This window comes from Malaclemys terrapin, chromosome 1 (assembly GCF_027887155.1).
Source record: "Malaclemys terrapin pileata isolate rMalTer1 chromosome 1, rMalTer1.hap1, whole genome shotgun sequence".
In the NCBI taxonomy this organism is placed as follows: domain Eukaryota; kingdom Metazoa; phylum Chordata; order Testudines; family Emydidae; genus Malaclemys; species Malaclemys terrapin.
The window spans coordinates 1,362,287-1,388,824 of NC_071505.1; the positions used below are offsets into that span (position 1 = coordinate 1,362,287).

The 26,538-nt window shown below is 56.2% G+C and overlaps 1 protein-coding gene across 5 annotated transcripts in view; it reads left to right on the forward strand.

The window, feature by feature from the left end:
* CPT1B (carnitine palmitoyltransferase 1B) overlaps nt 1-26,538 on the forward strand; it is a 50,521-nt gene that overhangs the window by 10,326 nt on the left and 13,657 nt on the right. For 3 of the 5 annotated variants that reach the window (XM_054036687.1, XM_054036771.1, XM_054037026.1), the window contains 12 exons: nt 12-113; nt 5,403-5,540; nt 6,572-6,649; nt 6,804-6,911; nt 7,016-7,100; nt 7,749-7,944; nt 8,557-8,742; nt 9,422-9,527; nt 11,079-11,195; nt 21,298-21,462; nt 21,965-22,099; nt 22,867-23,019. In XM_054036687.1, coding sequence (XP_053892662.1) covers nt 12-113; nt 5,403-5,540; nt 6,572-6,649; nt 6,804-6,911; nt 7,016-7,100; nt 7,749-7,944; nt 8,557-8,742; nt 9,422-9,527; nt 11,079-11,195; nt 21,298-21,462; nt 21,965-22,099; nt 22,867-23,019 — 1,569 coding nt within the window. The remainder of the gene's footprint in view (nt 1-11; nt 114-5,402; nt 5,541-6,571; nt 6,650-6,803; nt 6,912-7,015; nt 7,101-7,748; nt 7,945-8,556; nt 8,743-9,421; nt 9,528-11,078; nt 11,196-21,297; nt 21,463-21,964; nt 22,100-22,866; nt 23,020-26,538) is intronic. The other 2 variants (XM_054036938.1, XM_054036858.1) reach the window with 2 other exon arrangements.

A 26,538-nucleotide genomic window follows, 5' to 3' on the forward strand; every position in this document is an offset into this window, starting at 1 on the left:
TTGCTTTTCAGGCTCTAGTGAAGGTGATGTCTGGCCGCAAGCCCATGCTCTACAGCTTCCAGACCTCTCTGCCCAAGCTGCCAGTTCCCAGCGTGGAGGCCACAATCCGTAGGGTAAGAGGGGGCACTATCTTACTTAGTGACTCGTCTCACCACCGTCCTGTGGCAGTGAGTTCCACAGGGTAACCATTTGCCTTTCCTTGTATCTGTTATATCTCAGTGTCCCAAAGTGCCCCTTGTAGTTCTCTTATGGGACTGGCTGTACCATTCCTGCCTTTCTCAAAGCAGCATCTGCTGGGACTGGATTGGCAGATGATGTCCACTTCCCCAGGGAAATGGAATGCTAATCTGTATTCTACTGTTCAACCACTTAGTGGCACCGAGTGTAAAACCCCGTATTGAAATGACCTCTGCCATACCTGGCAGCTTATTAAAGGATCTTATGCGGAACACATCTGGTGCGTATAAGCCAGTCCATAGCTGGTACAGAAGTACATGACATGGTGTCAGGAGTAAACTAAGAACAGAAACAGAAGGAACCGAGCATCAAAGGTTGCAGGATCGCATCAACATACCACCCTTCATTGCCCCAGAGAACTTCAGCTTTGGCAAACCTTCCCAATGGACAGAATGCAAGCGGTAGTTTGGAAGACTTCAGACTGCAGACATACCCACAAAGAAGGTTTTCTGAACTTGGTCCAGTTTACCACAGGAATAACTTACACCCTGAATACATAGCTTTTGATCAAAGGACCACCGACCAACAGCCTTCTCAGCCACAGTGTGGCACCAGGCTGGACCTAGTGAGAAAAGTGGAAGAACTCAATGGAATATTTGGTGATATTGGACTTCTGAAAGGAGATCCCGTACAAATCACCTTAGGAGATGATGCTGAACCATACAGTGGATATACCCCTCGCAGGATTCCTATCCCCGTACTTCATACAGTGGAAACGGAGTTAAAGAGAATAGAGCGGATGGCCATGGTGTGCCCCAACGGCACCGGTTATAAAGAAACATGGAAAAATACGAATCTGTGTGTATCTTAAAAGACTTAATGAGAAGAGGAAGGCAAGAGAAAAATTAATCCTTCCACCCCTGGCTGACTTCCTCCCCAAAGTGAAAGGAGCTACCGTATTCTGCAAGCTGGATGCCTCGAGCAGATTCTGGCAGATTCCTTTAGCCAACGAAAGTGCTAAACTGACTGCATTTATCACACCCTTTGGGAGATTTTGCTTTTGTAGATGACCTTTTGGGATCACCGGTGCACCTGAAATTTTCAAAGACTGATGGCAGAACTGTTAATGAACCAAGTGGAGCTGCAGGTTTCATGGATGATATTCTGATATGTGGATCTTTGAAAACTCTCAGCAAAGCCCTGAGCCTGATCAGTCAGTCTGGGCTGAAGTAAAACAAGGAAAAATGTTTTCCGCCCCACTCCCCAAATGGAGTGGATCAGTTCTAGCCCTAAGTAAGAGCGATTCAAGAATTGACAGCACCAAGTCACGTACCAGAACTGAGACGTGTACTGGGGATGGTCAGTTACTTTGGCTGATACCTACAAGTCATTTAGACCTGCACTGAATGAACTGTTAAAGTCCAACACATCGTGGCTATGGGGCCAAATCAAGACATTGCCTTAAAAAGGTGAAGGAAATTATCTCAGCAGCTCCAGTTCTCGAGTTCTGTGATCTGAGCAAACCCACAATGGGGTCAGTGCAGACACAAGCAGCTACGGCCTCCGTGGTGTGGTGTTGTAACAACTGGGCTCGGAGTGGCAGCCAGCTGCACTTGGCTCTGGCACACGCACTGAAGCAGACAGTCGATCTGCACAGATTGGCAAGGAGGGCCTGGCAAGCGTGTGGGCATGTGAGCACTTGTACAGATAGCTGTGTGGACTGGATTTGTTTACACTGATTGATAACAGACCATAAACTGCTTAAACCTGATCAGGGGAAAAGACCTGGGTCAAGCACCCGCTGAGGTGCCAGTGTCTATTGCTAAGATGAATGTGATTTAACCCAATTGCTGGATATGTTCCTGGGAACAATCTCCGAGTAGCAGACACTCTGTCACGGAGCCAGGCATCGCACCCAACTTCCCGTGAGCTCGAAGATGAGGTAAAGGCATACGAGAATGCTGTAGACACATGCAGACCAGTGTCAGGAAAGAGATGACTCCAGCTACAGAAACCAACCCCGATAGACACACAACTCCAGCGCCTTCTAAGCTACGCTGGGCAGCAATCTAAAGGGAACTAAGGAAGTGGCAAGAGGCTACTTTGCAGTGTGGGGACAATTGAGCAACTCAAATGGACTCATAATTAAGGTTAAGATTTTGTCACGGATATTTGAGTAAAAGTCACCGACAGGACGTGGGCAATAAACAATAAATCATGGAAGCCCGAGCCCTGCCACCCGGGGCTGAAGCCGCAGACGTCACCTAAAATCCCAGAATCCACGACCTACATGACCAACTCATAGCCTTGCTCATGATTAAAGGCAATTGCGTTGTAATTCCAAAGGAAATGAGAGGAGAAATCCTAAACCTCATCCGTGAAGGGATCATGGATTAACTAAATGCTGTGAATGGGCCAACCAGTCAGTGTGGTGGCCGGGCATCAGCGAGGACATAAAGTATCTGCACGTGAACCTTGCAGAACTAACAGACCATCACAACACGAAGAAAATGAATAACACCTCCCCTACCAGACAGACCTGGGAAGAATGAGCTGCAGATTGATGGGACATCATGACCTTGTATTCGTGGACTGTTTTTCCATGTGTATCTGTAACAGTGACAGACCCCGGTTGTCGATGGGCGGGACTGAACTGGGGACCTCTGGAGCTTAGTGCATGAGCCTGTACTGCATGAGCTAAAAGCCAACTGGCCCTTAGCGAACGCTGTAGAGCAGATTCATTAATCTCTCTCTCTAAGTGGTCTCGGTGCCATTAGATGGGACGGACACCACCCCCAGGAGGTGTGTGGGTTAGTTAGAAATAGCGTATTTGAAAGCCATGACATCTTGTCGTGTTGTAGAGAAATGAATGTGCACTTTTGCTCACTTCGGCATTCCAGAACAAACAGTGACAGACAACGGACCACAGTTCACTACAGCAGAATTTAAGTCCTGAACAAAATATGATTGTGATCATATTACTGGCAGCCCACATTACCCACAAGCGACTGGAGAGGCTGAGAGAGCCGTACAGACAGTCCAAAAATCCTACAGCAGGAAGATCCATTCCTTGCTCCTCTGGGTTGGAAAGGTAGTTCCATCTCCAATGTGGGCAGACGTGGAGAGAGTGGCCAGCTTGGATGAAAAGGCTAAAAGAGCATATGAACACTTTTACAACAGATGTCACTCTGTTACAGAACTGCCAGGTCTAGAACCTGGTGACCATGTTCATGTCAAATTGGATGGAGAAAAAGGAGGGCCAACTCCAGCTGTTGTAACGAAAAAGAATTCAGAGCCCAGATCATACGTGATCATGATCAGCAGTGGAGAGTTCAACAGAAACCATCGACATCTACAATTTGTTCCTCAGAACAATGAACGGAGCAACCTCTACAGATGCAGAACAAGAAGAGGACGACTCAAGAACGCCAAGCCGACCAAAGCCCATCCTTGTATCTAATGGACAGCCCGACGACCAAGTTGTTGCACATTCCGGTCATGTAATTAGCAAACCAGGACGATTCAGACACAGACTGATCCATACTGAACTTCAAAGCCACATATTGTCCATGACAGGAATGGGGCATTTAAAGAGGGCGATGTGATGAAAGGCGAAACGGTAGAGCCGGTTGAGCCGCCAGGTGGCGCGTTGTGTACAATACAGTAGAACCTGAGCGTTCTGAACGCCCGGGGATGGAGGTTGTGCCCAGCCTGACGCTGACCAGAGCCTTTCAAACGGTTACAACTGAACATTGACTTGATGCGGCTCTGAAACTTCCCTATGCAGAAGAGAAATGCTGCTTGGAGCTATCTTAACTGTTAGAATAACAAGCCCAGACGTAGCTCCCTGACCTCGTCACGTCTCTTTCTAACTCTCCCCGTAGTGTGTTAGTAGTTCACGTTTAACATACCACTGTCCTGAACCTGCTTTTCTTCCCTCTGCTGCCGCTCGATTGCGCACTTCCGGTTCCAAACGAGGTGTGTGCTTGACTGGCCTGTTCGTAACTCTGAGATGCGACTGTTATTTACACACCTGGCCGAGCATTGAAGGGCGTTACGGGGTGTATAAGCCGGCTCTGTGGCTAGTCTCTAGCTGGTACAGGAACATGACACCTGCAGGATCTCTGGCTCGTGGGCTCCCCACTGCCAGGGCCTGTTAGAGGAGCTCTGTCCTGGGAAGGAAACGGGCATGGAGGGGGGCTCCAGTAACGGCGCAGTAAAGCAGCAGGTGGAGTCGCTCTGAAGAAGCCGGACGCTGCAGAAGCGCCTGAACGGACTGAAGTGTCTGTAGCCAGAGCTGGGAGCAGGGAGACGGGCCAGGCGATAGCCAGCGTAGCGGGGCGCTGGGAGGCTGTGGCTCGTAGCCGGGCTGGCAGGCTACAGGGGAGGGGCAGCAAAGGAGTGACAGCTCCAGGGAGCTGCAGTTGGACAGCACAGGGTCCTTGGTGTTAGGGACCAGGGAAAGCAGCATGGCACAGACACGCCTGGGGCCACCCGCTGCAGCCTCCAGGCCAGGAGCAGAGTGAGTCAGACCCCCTGGCCTGGCTGTGGGGACCCCTGGATGTCACTCTGGGCTGGGTGGCTGTCTATAGGGGAACAAATGCAGCCCAGCAGGCCCCCTCAGGAGCTCTGCCCTGCAGCGTGGGCACACGGGGTGCAGCGTGGGGACCCCACCGGGGCTGGTCCTGCCGCAGGCCCCGAGCGTTGCTGGGGATGTTCAGCAAAGGAAGGCTCCGGAGGGGCTGGCTGGGGGCGTGGGAATGGGAGAAGCCAACCCGGCCTCGAGTGGCTACAGAACTAGTGAGGTGGGGACCCAGGGAGGGAGCGGCTCTGTCGGGGGGATTCCAGGGGGTGGAAAGGGGAGAAATGGGGGAATCAATGCAGGAAATGCGAAGCCTGATTTCAAGCAGCGGGTCCTGGCAGGGAGCTGGGGGATTGTCTCCCAGGAGAAGGGCTTGGGGACCGGGGCGGGGGGCATTGCTTCCTGACGGGTGGAGCTGGCTGGGAACTGTCCCAAGGAAAGGGCTGGGACATTCAGAACTGCCGTTGCTTGGAACGGGGCTGGCCGGGGGCAGCTCAGACCCACAAAGCAGGAATCCTTTCTCTGCTCTGAAACGCAGCATGCACCCGCTCTGAGCCCTGCCCTGGACTGCGGGGGGGGGGGGGGGGGGGCTCAGACTGTCCCCCATAGGGAGCCCACGCTCAGGCTGGCCGTGTCTCTGCAGTACCTGGAGTCCGTGCACCCCCTGCTGGAGGAGGAGAAGTACCGCGAGATGGAAGTCCTGGCCCAAGCCTTCCAGCAGCACACAGCCCACAGGCTGCAGAAGTACCTGGTCCTCAAATCTTGGTGGGCAACCAACTATGTGAGTTCCCTGCCCCTGTGCCGCCGAGTGCCCAGAGCCAGCAGCCCTCCCGCGCCACTCTGCTCCAGTTCCTGCCTCTCCCGCCTTCTCCTGGGTCCCTCCCCAAAGCCAGGCTCCGGAGCCTGGCGGGCTGTAGGCTCTGGGGGTCTACGGTGCCCGGGCTGGCCCGGTGCGGATGGCAGGGTGCGGGAGCTGGGCGGTGGGAGCTCGTGGTGACCCTGCTTGCTGGCAGGGGCTGGCTCCGCATGGGGGACAGCTGCCCTGGGCTTGCCCCGGCAGTACCCCCCATCCCGTTAGCCCCAGGGCAAGAGTGGGGCTCTCAGGCCTGTGACAGGAGCTACAGCCCGTCTGCCTGACACAGCCACGCGGCTCCATCTGCCTCGGCTCTGCCTGTGGGCACCAGCGCTGGCCGTGAGGGTTCACCGCCCCCCTGGCCCTGCCGTGGGCAGCAGCCACTCCAGCATCAGTGTAGCACGAAGCGAGGACGGTTGGGCACCACCCAGCCACCCCGCTTGACTGGGACGGGGACGGTGGGGAGTCGTGGAGTGGACAAGGAGGTCGGAGGCTGGGGAAAGGCTAGCACAGGCTCAGAAGTGACCTGGTCCTGCCGGAGTCCATGGGAGCCCGCAGGCCCCTCCCAGGTCTAACTGGCACGGCAGCATGGCAGCATGCCCAGTCTGTCAGGGGGGGGGGGGGCAGCAAGACTCAAGTCCTTGTGAATCAGGGACCCCCGGCCTGCTCCCCCCTCTCAGGAGCTTGGGGGCTGCGGGAGGCAGTGCAAGGACACAATCCCGCGTGTTGTTCCCAGCTCCTCCTGCAGGAGGCACTCACAGCCCAGCTGTCCCAGGAGGGGAGGTGGGCACCTGGGACCACCCGCTGGGACAGGCCCTGGGGTCCCACGGCCTCGGAGGAGGCAGAGGCAGCGCCATGGAGGAGTCGGGCAGGCCCCTGCCAGCCCTGGCCTCTCCCGCTGCCCTTGTCTGTGCTGCCGCTGGGGGCTGCTCGCGCTCACAATGCTCTCCCGTTGGCAGGTGAGCGACTGGTGGGAGGAGTATGTCTACCTGCGCGGACGAGGCCCCATCATGGTCAACAGCAACTACTACGCCATGGTGAGGGCGCAGGGCCGGCGAGGGGGGGCTTCAACCCGTCCTCTCCAAAGGGCACCCGGTGGAGCGGCCAGAGACACTGACCCCCTTCCCCAGAGCTGCACCCCCAGAGCCTGAGCAGTGCGGGCTGTGACCCCCGTCTCTCTCCACTGCCCAGGATTTCCTGTACGTGACGCCCACCCCCCTGCAGGCAGCCCGAGCCGGCAACACCGTGCACTCCATCCTGCTCTATCGGCGGAAGCTGGACCGCGAGGAGATCCCCCCGGTGAGTGTCTGCTCGCCACGCTGGGAGGGGCGAGGGGCACAGCCTGAGCTGGGCGGGGGGCAGGCAGGGACCGTGGGTGAGTCCCCTCTGTGCTGTGCTGCTAGGTGATGGCGCTCGGCATCGTGCCAATGTGCTCCTTCCAGATGGAGAGAATGTTCAACACCACCCGCATCCCCGGGACGGAGTCGGGTACGTGGCGCAGGGGGAGGGGGGGACAGGAACCGGAGCCGCTGCTCCCTCTCCCCAGAACCAGACTCAGAGCCCGTCCCCCCACGGCCTGGCGGCTCTGTTCCCCCAGGGGCAGCGCTTGGAGCCCGTCCCCCCACGTCACAGCGGCTCTGTTCCCCCAGGGGCAGCGCCTGGAGCCCGTCCCCCCACGTCACAGCGGCTCTGTTCCCCCAGGGGCAGCGCTTGGAGCCCGTCCCCCCACGTCACAGCGGCTCTGTTCCCCCACGGGCAGCGCCTGGAGCCCGTCCCCCCACGTCACAGAGGCTCTGTTCCCCCAGGGGCAGCGCCTGGAGCCCGTCCCCCCACGTCACAGCGGCTCTGTTCCCCCAGGGGCAGCGCCTGGAGCCCGTCCCCCCACGTCACAGCGGCTCTGTTCCCCCAGGGGCAGCGCCTGGAGCCCGTCCCCCCACGTCACAGCGGCTCTGTTCCCCCAGGGGCAGCGCCTGGAGCCCGTCCCCCCATGGCTCTGCACTGCAGCTGGGCTCTTTCCCAACACTCCCAGGTGCAGGGCCCCGTGGGCCCTTCGTTACCCCCCGAGGGCTGCCATGCAGGCCCAGGCTGGTGAGCAGTGGAGAAGGTGACTGTAGCCGGAGCGTCTCCTGCCCGCAGACACCCTGCAGCACCTGTCGGACAGCAAGCACCTGGCCGTCTACCACAAGGGCCGCTTCTACAGGCTGTGGCTGTACCAGGGCGGGAGGCTGCTGAAGCCGCGGGACCTGGAGCTGCAGTTCCAGAGAATCCTGGACGACCCGTCGCCCCCGCAGCCTGGGGAGGAGAAGCTGGCGGCACTCACTGCTGGAGAAAGGTGGGACCCAAGGAGGCAATGCCAGGGGCTGGCGAATGGGGCACTGCCAGCCTTGGGCACCAACCCTGGGGAGCTGAGAGCCCCTGGCCTGGGAGACGCCCAAGTGCAGGCATGGCTTAGGCTGGGCAGGGGAACTGGGCCTGGCTGTGGGGTTGGGGTTGGGGGAGGGGAACTGGGCCTGGCTGTGGGGTTGGGGTTGGGGTTGGGGGAGGGGAACTGGGCCTGGCTGTGGGGTTGGGGTTGGGGTTGGGGGAGGGGAACTGGGCCTGGCTGTGGGGTTGGGGTTGGGGTTGGGGGAGCGGAACTGGGCCTGGCCTGCGGGGTTGGGGTTGGGGGAGGGGAACTGGGCCTGGCCTGTGGGGTTGGGGTTGGAGGAGGGGAACTGGGCCTGGCTGTGGGGTTGGGGTTGGGGGAGGGGAACTGGGCCTGGCTGTGGGGTTGGGGGAGGGGAACTGGGCCTGGCGTTGGGGTTGGGGTTGGGGGAGGGGAACTGGGCCTGGCCTATGGTGGGAGGGGGGATTGCCAGAGGGGGATGCATCAGGAACCTGGCATGGGTCTGCCCCAGCCCCTTGATCGGCCTCAGTAATGTGCCCCCTCCCCCCATCTGGCCAGGGTCCCGTGGGCCGAGGCCCGGGCCAGGTTCTTCAGCCAAGGGAAGAACAAGGTGTCTCTGGATGCCATCGAGCGGGCTGCCTTCTTCCTGGCGCTGGACGAGGAGGCGCACGGGTACGAGCAGGGCAGGGAGGATAGCATGGACCGCTACGCCAAGTCCCTGCTGCATGGCCGCTGCTACGACAGGTAGGGGACAGCGCCGCCGCCCCGCACCTCCACCCTGGCACTGTCCTGGGCGCTGGCCTCCCCACCTTGACTCCGGACTCTTCCCGTCACGGCATCCCTCCCCGTTTCCTCGCACGCCCGTACCAGCCGCGGGTCTCACGTTGTGTCTCCCATCCCCTTGTGCTCCCCCCCGTGCCAACCGCGGGTCTCACGCTGTGTCCCTCGCCCCCTTGTGCTCCCCCCCATGCCAGCTGTGTATGTCTCCTGCCATGTCTCCCACCCCCTTGTGATCCTCCCCATGCCAACCACAGGTCTCACACCGTGTCCCCTGCCCCCTTGTGCTCCCCCCTCTGAACTCCCCCCTTGCCAGCCACAGACATCTCATGCCTTGTCCCCCACCCCCTTGTGATTCCCCCCCATGCCAGCCGTGGATCTCATGCCGTGTCCTGGCCCAGTGCCAGCCATGTGCATCTCACAACACGCCCTCCACCCCCTCACTGCCCCCTGCCCGTTGTGTGCAACTCATGCCATGTCCTCAATGCCCTCGGGACCACCATTACCAGCCGTGTGTGTACGACAGTGTGCCCCTCCTCCCCTACCCCCATGCCAGGTGTGTGTGTCTCACGCTGTGCCCCTGCCCCTGGCACCCTCCCCGTCTCAGTGTCTGCCAAGTATGTCTCATGCTGTGCCCCTCCCCCAGGTGGTTCGACAAATCCTTCACCCTGGTCGTGTATAAGAACGGCAAAGTGGGCACCAACGCGGAGCACTCGTGGGCCGACGCGCCCATCATGGGGCATCTCTGGGAGGTAATGGGGGTGGGGAAGGGGACTGTCCATGGCGTGCCTTGGGCAGGGGCCAAGATCCCACCCTCAGTGCAGGGAGGATAGTGCCAGGAGATGCTGTTTCAGGGTGTGCCTCTGCAGGCGAGTCTGAGCCCTGGTGGGGCAGGGCTGATTCCGGGGGTGGGGGGGGGGCACAGAGACAGGAGGGTTTGGGAGTTCCCAGCCCAGGGGGCTCAGGGGTGTTGCCAGGGTGTATGTGGACAGAGGGTCAGGCTCTGTGTGCAAAGGGACTCTGAATTCTCAGCCTGTAACGATGCTGGTTCTGGCGGGACCCAACGGAGAGTGTCAATTCAGGACAAATTGCTTAAAACAGGGCAGTTACAGCCCAAGGCTGGGGTTTTTCCGCCTTTAAGGCAAACCCAACCAGCCAGACTAAGAGGACTTCGGTCTTACCACATTGGCTAACCACAGTTCACACAAGCAATTCCCTTAGACACTCCAGTTTCCCAGTATCACCACCGGCGCCACGCGTTATGGGGCCGAATGGTTATGAAAACCAATACCCCAGTAAAAGAAAAAAGGTTCTCCTGATCCCAAAGGACCGAGCCCCAGACCCAGGTCAATATACAAATCAGATCTTACCCACAAATCACGCTGTTGCCAATCCTTTAGAATCTAAAATCTAAAGGTTTATTCATAAAAGGAAAAAGATAGAGATGAGAGTTAGAATTGGTTAAATGGAATCAATTACATACAGTAATGGCAAAGTTCTTAGTTCACACTTGTAGCAGTGATGAAATAAACTGCAGGTTCAAATCAAGTCTCTGGAACATCCCCAGCTGGGATGGGTCCTCAGTCCTTTGTTCAAAGCTTCAGTTTGTAGCAAAGTTCCTCCAGAGGTAAGAAGCAGGATTGAAGACCAGATGGAGATGAGGCATCAGCCTTATATAGTCTTTTCCAGGTGTAAGAACACCTCTTTGTTCTTACTGTGGAAAATTACAGCAAAATGGAGTCTGGAGTCACATGGGCCAGTCCCTGCATACTTTGCTGAGTTACAAGGCGTATCTGCCTTCTCTCAATGGGTCAATTGTGTAGCTGATGGTCTTTAATGGGCCATCAAGCAGGCTAGGCAGAGCTAACACCAACTTGTCTGGGATGTCACCCAGAAGCATAGCATAAGTTTGAAATATAGACAGTATAGAGTCAATATTCATAACTTCAACTACAAAAATGATACACACATGTAGACAGCATAATCATAACCAGCAAACCAGAACCTTGTCTTAGACACCCCATTTGACCCCCTTTATACAAGATTTGGTGCCACTACAGGACCTTGGTTGCAACCATGTTCTATATGATCCCAGTTCAAGTCAATAACGTGACACAGCCCCAGGGGTGCGTGGGCACAGACGGGAGGGGCTGTGAGTTCCCAGCCCTTGGGGTGCAAGGGTGGTGCCAGGGATACGTGGGCACAGGGACAGAAGGGGCTGTGGGTTCCCGGCCCCGGGGGTGCGGGAGTTTTTCCTGCACTCACAGAGGCCCCTCCCCCTCCTTGTCTTTTTTTCTCTGCAGTTCATGCTGGGGACAGACAAATTCCACTTGGGCTACAGCGAGGGGGGGCATTGCTGTGGGGAGCCCAGCACAGCCATGGCCCCTCCCCAGAGGCTGCAGTGGGACTTTCCGGAGGAGGTAGGTTTAGCCCAGCTGTAAGCAAGGGAGATTCCTTCCCCCCAAGCCTGACTGCCCTGCCCCCGCTGGGATCAGCAGACCCCCTTTGCCACAAGCTGTGAGCCAGGCGCTGGCTCCCCTGGCCCTGCCAGAGCCCGGAGTCACTAACCCCCCGGCCACTCTCCTCTCCCGGGCTTGGGGGGAGCTTTGTTATGGGCAGTGCAGGTAGCAACCCCGACAGATCAGGCTGCCAGACGCTTCCCATTGTAAGAGCCTGTTTTCAGCTGCTTATGATTTTGCCAAAGTTCAAGCGTTGGGCTGGAATTTCCCGGGCCGGAGTCTGCCTCGGGCTGAATTCTCCTGGAAAAGGTAAGACAAAACAAGAATGAGTTTGGGGGAAGTACATTGATTTGTCCGTATGAAACGTTCCGAGAACTGCTTCGTGGTTTTGGAGCCGAGCCTGGGGTGAGCCTGCGTCGGGCGCCTCTTGTCAGGGCAGATCCCTGGCTCTGAACCTCGGAAAATCTCCATTTGCACGTGCTCAGTGGAGATTGGTGGCTAAATTCTCCAAGATTTTGTCTGCACTGAGCATGCTCCCTCTCCTCACCGCTCCAAGGTGCGACCGGACGATGTCCGTATCATGGATCCGCAGCACTGGGGTTGTGCCCCACCTCTGGCCCTGTCTCTAGGAGGAGCCCGTCAGTGGGCCCGACCCCCAGGGTCTCTCGCTTCCTCCAGGGTGAGCCATGCAGCTGGACCTCTGGGTCTCCAGCTGTTCTGCTCACACCACGAGCTCAGTCCCTGCTGGAGCCTTGTCCCAGAGCCAGTCCCTGCTGGAGCCTTGTCCACTCCTCAGGGATTAAGGCACCGCGCCCAGCATTTGCAGTGACACCCTCACGCTCTGTCAGAGGAGCTGGGTTCGTTAGTCACCTGGCACCCAGTCTAGGGCGTCCTCAGGTCAGCACAGAGAACAGCAGGTTAAAGCAGAGACCTCCTGGTTAGCCCAGAGCCCAACTGTTCATTCATTTCGTCATTTCCAGGACAGAGCCAAGATTCCTGCCAGCAGCCAACTCCTATCCCCCACCTCACACCTTCCCAGCTGGGAAACCCACTTCCCCCTGGGGCGCAGTGTCCTGGGGACTGCAATTGCCATTGCCTTCTCAGATAACCCACTGGTATGGGGTCAGCCTCGGCCAGTCCAGGGTCAGACAGTTAGGCCTCATTCCCACCCACATCTCGTAGCCTGCCCTGGGAGCCAACAGTCCTCCCCCCGCCCCCCTTGGGGAGCCATGCGAAATGTAAGGGAAACAGAGGCACACACAGGGTCATAACAGTATTGCAAAAAATTCCCGCGTCGTTGCATCTCTCCCCTTCGCAGCTGCACTGAGCAGGGTCATTTTAACCAGTGACCGGGGAAGTCCAGAGACCCCCGTTCACAAAAAGCCTCAGCCAGAACATCTGCACACCATGAATGACTGCCACAGCGCAGTCCTGGAGGGTTAGGCGCCATCTGAAAAGCTTTGCATTAACCCTTTCATTTAACGTAGCCGTGCCGTGGAGCGTGGTCAGGATAAACAGTAAAGCGCCACCCGAACACGTCCGGCTGAAGAGCCCATCCCATGGGCAGGCATTCCTTCTCTGTGGCCGCGTGGTTCTGCTCCCCGGGGAGCAGCTTCCTGCTCCGGGTTACGGTTGGGTGCCTCTCCCCATTAGTATCGGCCTGCAGCAGCACCGCCCTGTGTCTGAGGCATCTGTGAACACCAGGAAGGGTCTGTCAAAGTCTGGGTTTGCCCCAGCTGGGCCCAGGCTTAGCCTCCTTCAGAGCCCAGAGACCCCCCTGGCCCTGCTCGGTCCACACCACCCCGTCTGGCTTGTCCTTCCTGTACAGTGTGGTGATGGGAGCCGCTAGAGAGCTAACGTGGGGCACAAACCTCCGGTAGTACCCCACCATCCCGGCGCAGGCCCGGGCCTGTTTCTTGGTCTGGGGAGCGGGCTAGTCTCTGACCGCCTCCACCTTGGCAGGCTCTGGCCTTACACGCCCGCTCCCCACCTTCTGGCCCAGGTATGACATCTTGGCTATCCCCACCTTACACTTTTCCACCTTTACAACCAGTCCTGCATCCTGGCGGCGACCCAGCCCCTCTTCACCTGGGACGCGTGGTCCTCCCAGGTCTGGCTAAAGACACAGATATCATCAATGTATGCCTGGGCCAAGTTCTCCATCCCCCTCAGAAACTGGCCCACCAGGCGCCGGGAGGGGGCAGTTGCCCCCTTGAGGCCGAAAGGCAGGACCAGGAACTCAGAGAGCCCCAAATGGGGGATAAAAGCAGATCTGAACGTGGCATCTGGGTCCAAAGGCACCTGCCAGTAGCTTTTAGTGAGATCCATGGTAGTGAGGTAACAAGCCCCCTCCAAAATTGTCTAGGATCTCGTCAGGCCTAGGCATGGGGCAGGCACCAGACATGGTGAAGGCATTGAGCTTCCGATAGTCCACTCAGAGTCTGATCGACCCGTCCCCCTTGGGGACCAGCCCCACGGGTGAGGCCTAGGGGCTGGTGGATGGCAGGATCACCCCTAAAGCCAGCATGTCCCCGACCTCTCTCTCCAGGGCCTGGGCTGTGCTCCCAGTGACTCTGACGGGGAACACTTTGACTGATGGGAGCGTTGGTTCCCGGTAGACAGCCAGGTTAGGTAGCCCAGGCTGGCTGGAGAACAGCGGCTGGTAGGAACGCAGCATCTCTCTGATCTCTGCCTGCCATGCAGGGGTTAGCTGGTCAGAGAGGGGAATTGATTCCAGCGAGGGGCTAGCTTCTGTCTCAGGGAAGAGATCCACCAGGGGATCATCCCCCCTTCTCCTCCCACTGCCCACACGTGGCCTGAATCAGCCTCTCCCCGTCCAAGTACGGTTTCGTCCTGTTGACATGGTCCCCTCGGTGGCTGTGAGCCCGGCTGGACAGTTCCACCACATAGTTCACCCCATTCAGCTGTGTGATGACCTTAAAAGGCCCGTCCCAGGCAGCCGGGAGCTTATTCTTCTGCACTGGGATGAGAAGCATCACCTGGTCCCCGGTGCCATAGGAGCAGGCACATGCTGTGGGGTCGTATCAGACCTTCTGCTTCCCTTGGGCCCTGACCAGGTTCTTCCTGGCCAAGCCCATGACGCCGTGAGCCTTTCCCCTGGGGCAAACAGCACGTGGGGTAAATACAAGTCCCAGTCCTGCCGATCTGGTCCATAAAAGTCCTCAGAGTCATTTTCAGGGTCCCATTTCCACTTCTCCACCAGCCCGTTGGACTGAGGGTGATACACCGAGGCCCAGGCGTGCCGGACCCCACATTTCTCCCACAAGCCCCGGAGCAGGGCTGACATGACATTGGACCCCTGGTCTGTAAGGACCTTGCTGGGGAACCCCACGCTGCTGAAAATGGTCAGCAGCACATCTACCACAGTGTCTGTCTGGATGGAGGACAGGGCCTGCTTCCCCCTTATCCCGGGCCCTGACCACTCTGACAGGGGGCACGGGACCTGTAGTATTGCTGGATTGCGCCAGACTCCAGGCCAGTAGAAACCCTGCAGCAGCCTTTGCCAGGAGCACAGGATCCCCTGCAGCCGTACCTCTGGGGAACCACCAGCTGCCTCCTGATCCCCCAGGGGAGCCCACTCCTGGCGCAGGAATCCGGTCTCCAACAAGGGACTTCCTCCTTAAGGGGTTTGCAGTGCTGTGGCCAGCCAAGGCCCCCACTTTCTCTGGGGGGGGGGGGGGGATCCTTCTGCAGCTCAGTCTGGCTGGGATGGTGTGACGATGCTGGTTCTGGCGGGACCCAACGGAGAGTGCCAATTCAGGACAAATTGCTAAAAACAGGGCAGTCACAGCCCAAGGCTGGGGTTTTTCCGCCTTTAAGGCAAACCAAACCAGCCAGACTAAGAGGACTTCGGTCTTACCACACTGGCTAACCACAGTTCACACAAGCAATTCCCTTAGACACTTCAGTTTTCCAGTATCCCCACCAGTGCCACTTGTTATGGGGACAAATGTTTATGAAAACCAATACCCCAATAAAAGAAAAAAGGTTCTCCTGATCCCATAGGACCAAGCCCCAGATTCAGGTCAATATACAAATTAGATCTTACCCACAAATCATGCTGTTGCCAATCCTTTAGAATCTAAAATTTAAAGGTTTATTCATAAAAGGAAAAAGAGATGAGAGCTAGAATTGGTTAAATGGAATCAATTCCATACAGTAATGGCAAAGTTCTTAGTTCAGGCTTGTAGCAGTGATGGAATAAACTGCAGGTTCAAATCAAGTCTCTGGAACATTCCCAGCTGGGATGGGTCCTCAGTCCTTTGTGTAGAGCTTCCGTTTGTAGCAAAATCCCTCCAGAGGTCAGAAGCAGGATTGAAGACAAGATGGAGATGAGGCATCAGCCTTATATAGTCTTTTCCAGGTGTAAGATCACCTCTTTGTTCTTACTGTGGAAAATTACAGCAAAATGGAGTCTGGAGTCACATGGTCCAGTTCCTGCATACTTTGCTGAGTTACAAGACATATTTGCCTTCTCTCAATGGGTCCATTGTATAGCTGATGGTCCTTAATGGGCCATCAAGCAGGCTAGGCAGAGCTAACACCAGCTTTTCTGGGGTATCACCGAGAAGCATAGCATAAGTTTATAGACAGTATAGAGCCAATATTCATAACTTCAACTACAAAATGATACACACATACAGACAGCATAATTGTAACTAGCAAACCATAACCTTGTCTTAGACACCCCATTTGACCCCTTTATACAAGATTTGGGTGCCACTACCGGACCTTGGTTGCAACAATGATCTATATGGTCTCAGATTATATTAATAACATCACAGATGGGTTAGTTGGTGTTGGTCCTGCTTTGAGCAGGGGGTTGGACTAGATGACCTCCTGAGGTCCCTTCCAATCCTGATATTCTATAATTCTATGAAGTCAGCTGCCGGGGGAGGGAGTCACAGCACCCTTTGGCTGTGCCTCGGTTTCCTCACCTGGGGACAGAGTTGGGCTCAGCCCTGGCTCGGGGAGCGCATGTTCCCCAGGTAAAGACTCACTAGCCCCATGCTTGGTGGTTGGTGACCCCTGGTCAGGGCTGGCTGGTGCGCTCTGGCTCCTGGTAAGAACCAGGGCGTTATGGGCACCATTTGGCCAGTCATCCAGATCTTTTCTCATCAGCACCTCTGCAGGTAACTGATCCTGCACCCCAACCTCTTTGGGCCCCTGCTTGGCCCCCCATCTCAGGTACTTCTTTGCTACAGGCACCTTAACCAATGGGCCAAACACAAGCCCCAGGGTTGGATATTCACTGGGCACAAGCTGCTCCGGGCTCACCTCCGGCTGTGCCAGTCACCTCATGTCCTGGTACCCCTGGCCCTCTTCCCATCCACCTCGATGGTGACGATACAGCGATTGCTCCCCTCGGGCTGCTCTGCTCTGCGCACACCCTGTGAACGGGATACCCTGAGGCTTGAGAGCTGAGGCCTGAACATCACCCCTCCCCCAGCTGGGTGGGTTGTGGGGTCTCCTCCCCAGTGAGCCACAGGCAGGCTGTCAGTCCCGCAGGCCCACAACTTACCTTGCCTCCGGCTGGGCTTTCACCAGGTTAGCCCTTCGAGGTGTTACCTGCACACCTCAGGGCACCCCACCTTTTCCCAGTGCGTAGGGCTCCAGGCGAAAAGCACCTGCCCATATGCAATCAGTAGGGCTCCGGGTGTAACTAACCTGGTCAGTTTAAGTACCCACCCCCTTTCCCAATATGTAGGGCTCCGGATGTATACTACTTCTGCAGGACCTTTTCCCAGTGAAAGAGCCTTAGGCCTTGGCTACACTTGCAGCTGTACAGCGCTGTGAGGTAAACCTGTCTTCGTGCAGCTGAGTAGGGAAAGCGCTGCAGTCTGTCCACACTGACAGCTGCCAGCGCAGTGGCGTGGCCACACTTGCCACATTTGCAGCTGTGTTGGGAGCGGTGCGTTATGGGCAGCTATCCCAGCATTCATGTGGCTGCAACGTGCTTTTCAAAATGGGGGGTGGGTGGGTGTGTGGATTGTGAAAAGGAGTGTGAGGGGGGAGAGAGTGCTTTTTGGAGCGTGTCAGCTCTCTATTTTGCAAGTTCCGAATTCCCTGCCCCCTGCTCATTCATTCACTCACTCAAAGCAAGCTGCAAACTGTTTGCTTTTCTCTGTGGTACGAGCTTTGAAACCGGCACTTCCGCATTCCTGCAGCCCGTCATAACAATGGAGAGGATTGGCCACTTGACACAGTGATTAGTACAGCGCTGCAAGCGTTTACACTCACACCCGTGAGTCCTAGCCACTCCGCTGCAGCTGTTATTCCTCTCGGAGATGTGGAGTACCTGCAGCGGTGTACCCAGGGAGATACAGCGCTGCAAGTGCCCTGCCAGTGTGGACGGGGAGTGAGTTACAGCGCTGGGGGAGGCTTTACAGCGCTGTAACTTGCAAGTGTAGCCAAGGCCTTACACAGTAATATCCTGATCCTCTAGTTATTAACAATCACCAAGCAGAATACACATTAAGCTCACAATGCCATGCTCAGTGCACGGTCGTGCAGAGGATTCTTAACAGCTCTGATCTTAGGCTGAGTCTTGGGGGTGAGTTCTTCTTCCTCCAGGTCTTTCCTTCTTATTCTTCTTCTCTTCCCAGCTGGTCTCCTTCTTGGACCCCAGTTTATAGAGTGAAACTTGAGTCCTGCTTAGCTAGACCCCTTAAACAATCATTTTACTGAAATCTATCTAACCAGTCCTAACATATTGTAACATAATTCTCTGACCAATTATATCCCACTCCCCTAATTCACTTACACGTAGCAACATTCATTATACAGCTGACAGAAACAACTAAAGAACCAGACCGAGACCAGACAGATAAACTATAGGGAAGTGGGGACCATAATGACAAAACAATACAGAAATGAGGATCTCACAACCACAGCTATTGAGAAGTGATTTCTTGACAGACCGATGCTGTCAAACTACATGTTCTTTAGCCATCTTAAGCTCTGTTTCTGTCTCTGGTGCTAGTGGGGCCATTCGGACGGGGTCTCCTCCTTCCCAGCCGGATCTGACAGTGGTTGAATGGAACGTAGATGGGATGTGAGGAGGTGACTTCCTGCTTCTCCACTAATGTCTGCTGCTCCGCTGCTCTTTGAATCTGGCTGCAGACAAAGGCCGTAGGCTTTCGGCCTTACAACATGGCTGCAGACGAAGGCCTGATCCTTAGAGAGGGACCTGCTTGGCCACTATTTCATTAACCCGGGAGCATTTTGCCCACTTATGCCTGCCCGCCTCCAGATATTACAGCTCAGGTCTCTGCGCTCCCTTGGAGGTCTACCCACATCAGCTGTCACCCCTGGCTTGGATTTCCTCGAGCCTGACTTCTGGGGCACCCCATGTGAACCCTGTTTTGGGTTCCCCCCCCCACCTGGCTCAGTCCATTTTCATACCTTAGGGTGACCAGATGTCCTGATTTTATAGGGACAGTCCCGATTTTTGGGTCTTTTTCTTATATAGGCTCCTATTACCCCCCACTCCCTGTCCCAATTTTTCACACTTGCTGTCTGGTCACCCTATCATACCTGGACCTACTGTCCACAGATTCATCTGCCAACAACTGTGCTCCTTTGGAACTCTCAACTATAAGTTAGCACTGACCCCCAACTTGGTAAGGCAACTCCCATCTTTCCATGTGCTGTATATTTATACCTGCTTACTGGGGCGGCCACTCTGGAGGGGGGCGGCACGTCCAGCTATTCGGTGGCAATTCGGCCGAGGGTTCCTCACTCCCGCTCGGAGCGAAGGACCTCCCACCGAAGTGCCACAGATCGCAATCGCGGCTTTTTGGGGGGGAGGGGGTGGTGGGGGGAGCTGCTTGGGGCAGCAAAAACCCTGAAGCCGGCCCTGTCTGCAGAAAGTACATTACAGGACATTTTGGAGTATTTGCTGCATTTGAAGTCTTCAGGCCTGGCTCTGAGCTCCCTGAAGGTTTCACTTAGTGGTGACTTCAGCTTTCCATCCTCCCATTCAAAGGCAATTGCTATTCTCAAACCCTATGATGGTGAGGTTTTTAAAGTGTATTATCCATCTTTTTCCACCAGTGAAAGGACCGGTGCCATTGTGGGACCTTAACCTGGTCCTGGTGGCACTGATGGGTCACCATTTGAGCTGATAGCAACATGCTTATGGGCTTTCCTCTCTCAGAAGACGGCTGCCTTGGGGCCATCATATCCGCAAGAAGAGTTAGCGACTTGCAGGCCTAAATGGCAGATCCTCCATATGCTCAGTTAAGAACATAAGAATGGCCCTACTGGGTCAGACCAAAGGTCCATCTAGCCCAGTCTCCTGTCTTCTGACAGCGGCCAGTGCCAGGTGCCCCAGAGGGAATTAACAGAACAGGGAATCATCAAGTGATCCATCCCCATCACTCATTCCTAGCTTCTGGCAAACAGAGGCTAGGGACATCATCCCTGCCCCTCCTGGCTAATAGCCATTGATGAGCCTATCCTCCATGAACTTACCTAGTTCTTTTTAGAACCCTATTATAGCCTTGGCCTTCACAACATCCTCTGGCAAGGAGTTCCACAGGTTAACTGTGCATTGTGTGGAAGTTATTTACTTAACTATATTTTCCCCCAAACTACGTTGAAGTGCAGAGGAACAGCATCTGCATAGTTTAGATGCCAGGTGGTGCTTGGCATGTTATTTAGAAAGGATTAAGCCATTTTCTTCACCGCCTTATCTCCCATGCTGAGTGGATGAAGGGACAACCAGTCTTGGCTCAGCGCATCTCCAGGCGATAACTGCCTGCATTACCATGGCTTCTGAGGTGGCTAGGATGACATCTCCACAGCCATTGCGGGGTCATTCAATGAGCGCGCAGGTGACATTGGCCACGTCTCTTAGCGGTCTCAGCGCTGGATGTCTGCAGTACTGCGATGTGGTCTTCTATGCATACTTTTTCTAGACATGATGCAATCACCATGGCATCGAGCTCGGTGCAAACATTGGGAAGGCAGTTCTGCGCTGACTGTTAAATAGACTCCGGGTCCACCTCGGGCTGGAACCGCCTGTGAGTGGAATACGTGTCTGCAGCCACTCGAAGAAAAGATGGCTACTTACCTGTATTGTAACTGGCGCTCTTCAAGATGCGGATGCAGATGTGTATTGCACAATCCACCCCCTGCGTCGGAGTCTCTAGCCAGGGAGTTCGGTGCAAAGGACTGAGGGGGGTTGGGCAGCGCCACCCTTGTATAGCCATGGGAGAAGCTATGAGGGGAGGAGCGTGAGCGCCACCCCTAGGGACAGCTGGGCAAAATTCTCCCACTTCAGTGCGCTGGGCATGCGCACGCCTGAGTGGAATACATGTCTGCACCCACATCTCGAAGGACAATGGTTACGATACAGGTAAGTCACCATCTTTTCTTACCTCCCCATCCCAGAGCAGAAGTTAACTCCTTCACACCCGTGGGGTAACAATACAAAGTGAGGGGAAACTGAGTCACATACATTTCCATAAAAATATTACAAGGAAGCCCAGGTTCTCCGCAGCGCTGGCGTAATTACCTACTGGATCTTAACACATACGCACAACAGGAGGGTGAAGGCACCAGGCAACCTTCATTCTGGCATTTTCTAACTATTGTGGGCTTGGCTTTGCCACACTAGCGTTATTCTAATGTAATTTTGTGTGTGTAATTCTGTCTGCTCCTGGTGGCTCTTCCCTCCTCTGCCAGCGGGGGTCAGCCGCCCTGGTGCTGTATGGGAAGTGTGACCTGGACTGGAGCATGACAGGGTCTGTGTCCTGCCTGGGGAGCAGTCCCTGCCTACACTGGGTCACCGACCTTGGGCCAGCCGAGCTCCCCAGCTGCTCTCTGCTTGGCCCAGACTGACATTGCTAGTGGAATTGCCCTGGGAAAGCTCTGGGTTAAATCCCAGGGAGAAGGTTCGTGAGCTGCCGCCATGGGAGCCCAGAGAGGCCCTGCGAGATCCCCCACTCCCAACATTCCCTGTCCCCATTAGCACGGGAGCCCAGTTCGGGCCCCCGCGTGCTAGCCAGGAAGGCATTAGCCAGTGCTCTCTGTGCAGTGCAGGAAGGTTATCGACAGCTCCTATCGCGTGGCCAAGGCACTGGCAGACGATGTGGATTTCCACTGTTTCCAATTCTCCAATTTTGGGAAGGGCCTGATCAAGCTATTCAAGATCAGCCCCGACGCCTTCATCCAGATCTCGCTGCAGCTAGCTCACTTCCGGGTAAGAGCCGCCCCGTGACCCCGTCTGTCTCTCCCTTTCCCTACACCCGTGGCTCTCTCTGTCTCTGCTGCCCACAGAGACGGGTGCAGCTGGCTCACCATTTCCCAGCTCCGGGAGTCCTGGGGGCGGCAGAGTCTCGGCTGTTTCTAGCCCGTGTGGCTGCAGAGGAAAGATTGAACGTGGAAAGCCTGAGTGACCCCGTCGGCTCAGACCCGGGCAGCAAAGAGCAGCTCCCAGTGCGCGAGTTACAGTCTGGGGACTGTTTGGGGCTGGCAACGGTGCCGGGGGCTTGTCCGGCTTTGGTGCTGGGCTGCTCCCTCCCTGCAGCCCTCCCGGTCCCCACTGGCAGGGCACGAGCGAAGGGGTGATGGGAGCCTCTCGGCCAGGCCCCATGCGCTGCTCTGCTGGGGCACGAGGGACAGGTAGCGCTCCTCATTCCCCCCCTCCTCCATGCCCCCTTCTGCCCCCCTCCCCAGCTCTGACCTGCCCCATCTCCTTCCAGGACAAGGGCAGCTTCTGTCTCACCTACGAGGCGTCCATGACGCGTCTCTTCCGGGAGGGCAGAACTGAGACGGTGAGATCCTGCACCAGGGAGTCCACGGTGTTCGTGCGGAGCATGATGGACCCGGCCCGGGGCGTGAGTGTAACCCAGCCAGGCCCAGACCCCTTCTCCCCCCACGCCAGGCCCAGGGCCCCCCCTGCATCCCCCCAGCCAGGCCCAGACCCCTCCTCCCCCTATGCCAGGCCCAGGCCCTCCCCCTGCATCCCCCCAGCCAGGCCCAGACCCCTTCTCCCCCCACGCCAGGCCCAGGGCTCCCCCCTGTATCCCCCCAGCCAGGCTCAGGGCCCCCCTGCATCCCCCCAGCCAGGCTCAGGGCCTGCCCCATCTCTTCCCAGCTAGGCCCAGACTCCCCATCCCCGCATCCAACCCAGCCAGGCTCAGGGGCCCCCTGCATCCCCTCAGCCAGGCCCAGCTCCCCCCCCCGCCCACACATCCGCTCTAGCCAGGCCCATGGCCCCCCTGCATCCCCCCAGCCAGGCCCAGGGCCTACCCCCTCCCCCCAGCTCCACCTATCCCCCCCAGGCCCACCCCGCACCTCTGGGCTAAGTCAGGGTCCTTCCCCCCTCCCCCCATGCTGTGCGTTACTCACTGGGCACTATGCTTCTTCCACAGTGTCCTGTGGGTCCCATGGGGCTGCTGAGGGGGTGCTCTCCCCAGGGCCGGGCACAGTCGAAGACACCCCCTAGAGCCAGTGCACTCAGTCAGAGCCCTTGGTGGAGGGGAGAGTGGCACAGGGGGCTGCCATAGGCCAGGGTCGAGTCCCCAGCCCATACCCCACGGAGGGGGAGCCCCTGGCCCCTGTGTCCCGGCTCTGCCCTGAGTGCGCCCCTTTCTCACTGCAGCAGCTGGAGCGTCGACAGCTCTTCCAGGCGGCGGCAGAGAAGCACCAGCACATGTACCGCCTGGCCATGACGGGCGCCGGCATTGACCGACACCTCTTCTGCCTCTATGTGCTCTCCAGGTACCTGGGGGTGGAGTCGCCCTTCCTGGCGCAGGTGAGGATTCCCTAGGGCCTGCCCGGATGGGTGTGCCCCGGGCCAGGGCAGCAGGGGCTGCACAGACAGCCAGGGTACGGCTGCGCCAGCCCTGCTTTCCCTGTGTCTCCCATATGGTGCCAAGTAACCATGGCCCCTGCCAGGGCCGTCTGCTGCCTGCGCGGGGGCCTGTGGGGATCTGCCTTCCACCTCTTCCCAGCTTTGAACTCGGAATCCGGGGACACACAATCTCAGGGCTGGCGCAACCCATTAGGCGACCTAGGCGGTCGCCTAGGGCACTAACATTTGTGGGGCGGCGACCGTGGCGGCCGGATCTTCGGCCGCCCCGGTCGTCGTTGGTATTTCGGGGGCAGGACCTTCCGCCGCCTAGGGCGGCAAAAAAGCTGGCGGTGCTTCTGCATAATCTCCACTCCTGGTTCCAACCCTGAGCGGGAGAGGAACAGCAGAGGGGAAGGGAAGGGACATGAAGAGGAAAGATAGTGGCTGTGCCAGTGACCCTAGCAGCCAGGTAGGCAATACTGGCAACAGAATGACTGTGCCCAGCTGGGCGAAGCCGAGCAGGAACAACGAAGATGTCTGACTCCAAAGCAAGGAGTCGGGGTAACAAGCTGGAGGAGGTAGAACTACGGGTGCAGGAGGTGAAAGCAGGTATTCTAGGGGTAACAGAAACAAGCGGGAATAGTAGTCATGAGTAAGGCTAAGATTTTGTCAGAGATATTTTTAGTAAAAGTCACAGATGGGTCCCGGGCAAAAAAGAAAAATTCACGGAAGCCGTGACCTGTCCGTGACTTTTACTGAAAATATACCTGACAAAATGGGGATCTATGGGTCGCCACACCGCCTGAAGTGGGGCAGCTGCGGGGGCGGGGGCTAGGAGCCACCTGCAGCAGCTGGGGGCTGCGAAGTACCCCTGCCGTCTGCAGCTCCAGGGGTCCCCTGCTGCCCATGGGGGCCAGGAGCTGTGGGGTACCCCCGTTGGTGGCGGCCGGGGGCTCAGGGATTCTTCCCAGACAAGGTCAGCTCCCAGACTGCTGCATTGGACAGCACAGTATGGGGCGGAGGTGAGCAGCCCTCAGTGGTGAAAGAACAGGTTAAGGACTATTTGGAAAAGCTGGACATGCACAAATCCATGGGGCCGGATCTAATGCATCTGAGGGTGCTGAGGGAGTTGGCTGATGTGATTGCACAGCCATTGGCCATTATCTTTGAAAACTTGTGGTGATCGGGGAGGTCCCGGACTATTGGAAAAAGGCAAATATAGTGCCCATCTTCAAAAAAGGGAAGAAGGAGGAACTACAGACTGGTCAGTGTCACCTCAGTCCCTGGATAAATCATGGAGCAGGTCCTCAAGCACTTGAAGCACTTGGAGGAGAGGAAAGTGATCAGGAACAGTCAGCATGGATTCACCAAGGGGAAGTCGTGCCTGACTAACCTGATTGCCTTCTATGATGAGATAACTGGCTCCGTGGATATGGGGAAAGCGGTGGACGTGATATACTTTGACTTTAGCAAAGCTTTTGATATGGTCTCCCCCAAAACAACGAGGAGTCCGGTGGCACCTTAAAGACTAACAGATTTATTTGGGCATAAGCTTTCGTGGGTAAAAAACCCACTTCTTCAGATGCATGGAGTGAAAATTACAGATATAGGCATAAATATACCGACACATGAAGAGAGGGGAGTTACCTTACAAGTGGAGAACCAGTGTTGAAGGTCAATTCAGTCAGGGTGGATGTAGTCCACTCCCAACGATTGATGAGGAGGTGTCAATGTAAAGAGAGGGAAAATTGCTTTTGTAGTGAGCCAGCCACTCCCAGTCCCTATTCAAGCCCAAATTAATGGTGTTAAATTTTCAAATGAATTGTAGCGCTGCAGTTTCTCTTTGAAGTCTGTTTTTGAAGTTTTTTGTTGTTGAAGGATGGCTACTTTTAAATCTGTTATTGAATGTCCAGGGAGATTGAAGTGTTCTCTACTGGCTTTTGTATGTTACCATTCATGCAAATAAGACCTAAGGGTTACAGTGTGCCCTTTTTGCCAAGAAGGCTAACGGAATTTTGGGCTGTATAAGTAGGGGCATTGCCAGCAGATCGAGGGATGTGATTATTCCCCTCTATTCAACATCGGTGAGGCCTCATCTGGAATATTGTGTCCAGTTTTGGGCCCCACACTACAAGAAGGATGTGGAAAAATTGGAGAGAGTCCAGCGGAGGGCAACAAAAATGATTAGGGGGCTGGAGCACATGACTTATGAGGAGAGGCTGAGGGAACTGGGATTGTTTAGTCTGCAGAAGAGAAGAATGAGGGGGGATTTGATAGCTGCTTTCAACTACCTGAAAGGGGGGTTCCAAAGAGGATGGATCTAGACTGTTCTCAGTGGTGGCAGATGACAGAACAAGGAGTAATGGTCTCAAGTTGCAGTGGGAGAGGTTTAGGTTGGATATTAGGAAAAACTTTTTCACTAGGAGGGTGGTGAAGCACTGGAATGGGTTCTGTAGGGACGTGGTGGAATCTCCTTCCTTAGAGGTTTATAAGGTCAGGCTTGATAAAGCCCTGGCTGGGATGATTTAGTTGGTGTTGGTCCTGCTTTGAGCAGGGGATTGGACTAGATACCTCCTGAGGTCTCTTCCAACCCTAATCTACTATGATTCACCCACCACCCTGGCAGCTGGGGGTTTGGGGGCCCTCTGCCAGGGGCTCGGGGATTCCCCCGCTGCCTGGGTTGGCTGGGGGCTCAGGGGTTTCCCTGCTGGTGGCCAAGGGTCCTCTGCCGGCAGGAGTTTGGGGGTTCCCTTGCCGTCTGCAGGGGCCAAGGGCTCAGGGTCTCCCCCGCCGCCCGCAGCGGCTTGGAGCTCTGAGGGTCGCCAGAGGTGTTGGGGGCATCCCGCAGCTCCCTGCGCCAGCTGGAGTTGGGGGACCATGCAGCTCCTAACCACCGCAAGCTGATGTCATGGAGGTCACTGGAAGTCATGGATTCTGTGACTTCCGTGACCTCCGTGACTAAATCGTAGCCTCAGTCATGAGTGGAGCACAGGTACTGAAGGGTACGTGCTGTTCAGCAAGGACAGAAACAAAGGCAGAGATTGGAGTGGCACTGCATATTAATGATGAGTAGGCTGTAAAGACATGATGGAGTGAATAAAACAGAATCTGTTTGGGTCAAAATCACTTTGGGGAAGAAAGATACTAGAGGTTCCCCTGGGATAGCGTTCAGGGTCTGCTACAGGATCCGATCTGAATATGGATAGAGACCTCCTTAATTTGTGTGACGGTGCTGCCCGTGGGAGCCAGCTGAGGTCACTCAATCAGGGTGGACTGCAAACAAAACGGGGCAGACAAACCCCAGAAGCTGGTGGTTATTCCAATACTGAGATTTACCAACCAGCACAAAACAGCTTCTATAGAACCTCACTGGTTACTCAGAAGTCCAAACAACGCAGTTCCCTTAAAGTGCCCAGCCTCAGGCCTCCGTCCAGACAGAGTCAGATATGATGATGATTACTGAAAATCTTATCTCATCAT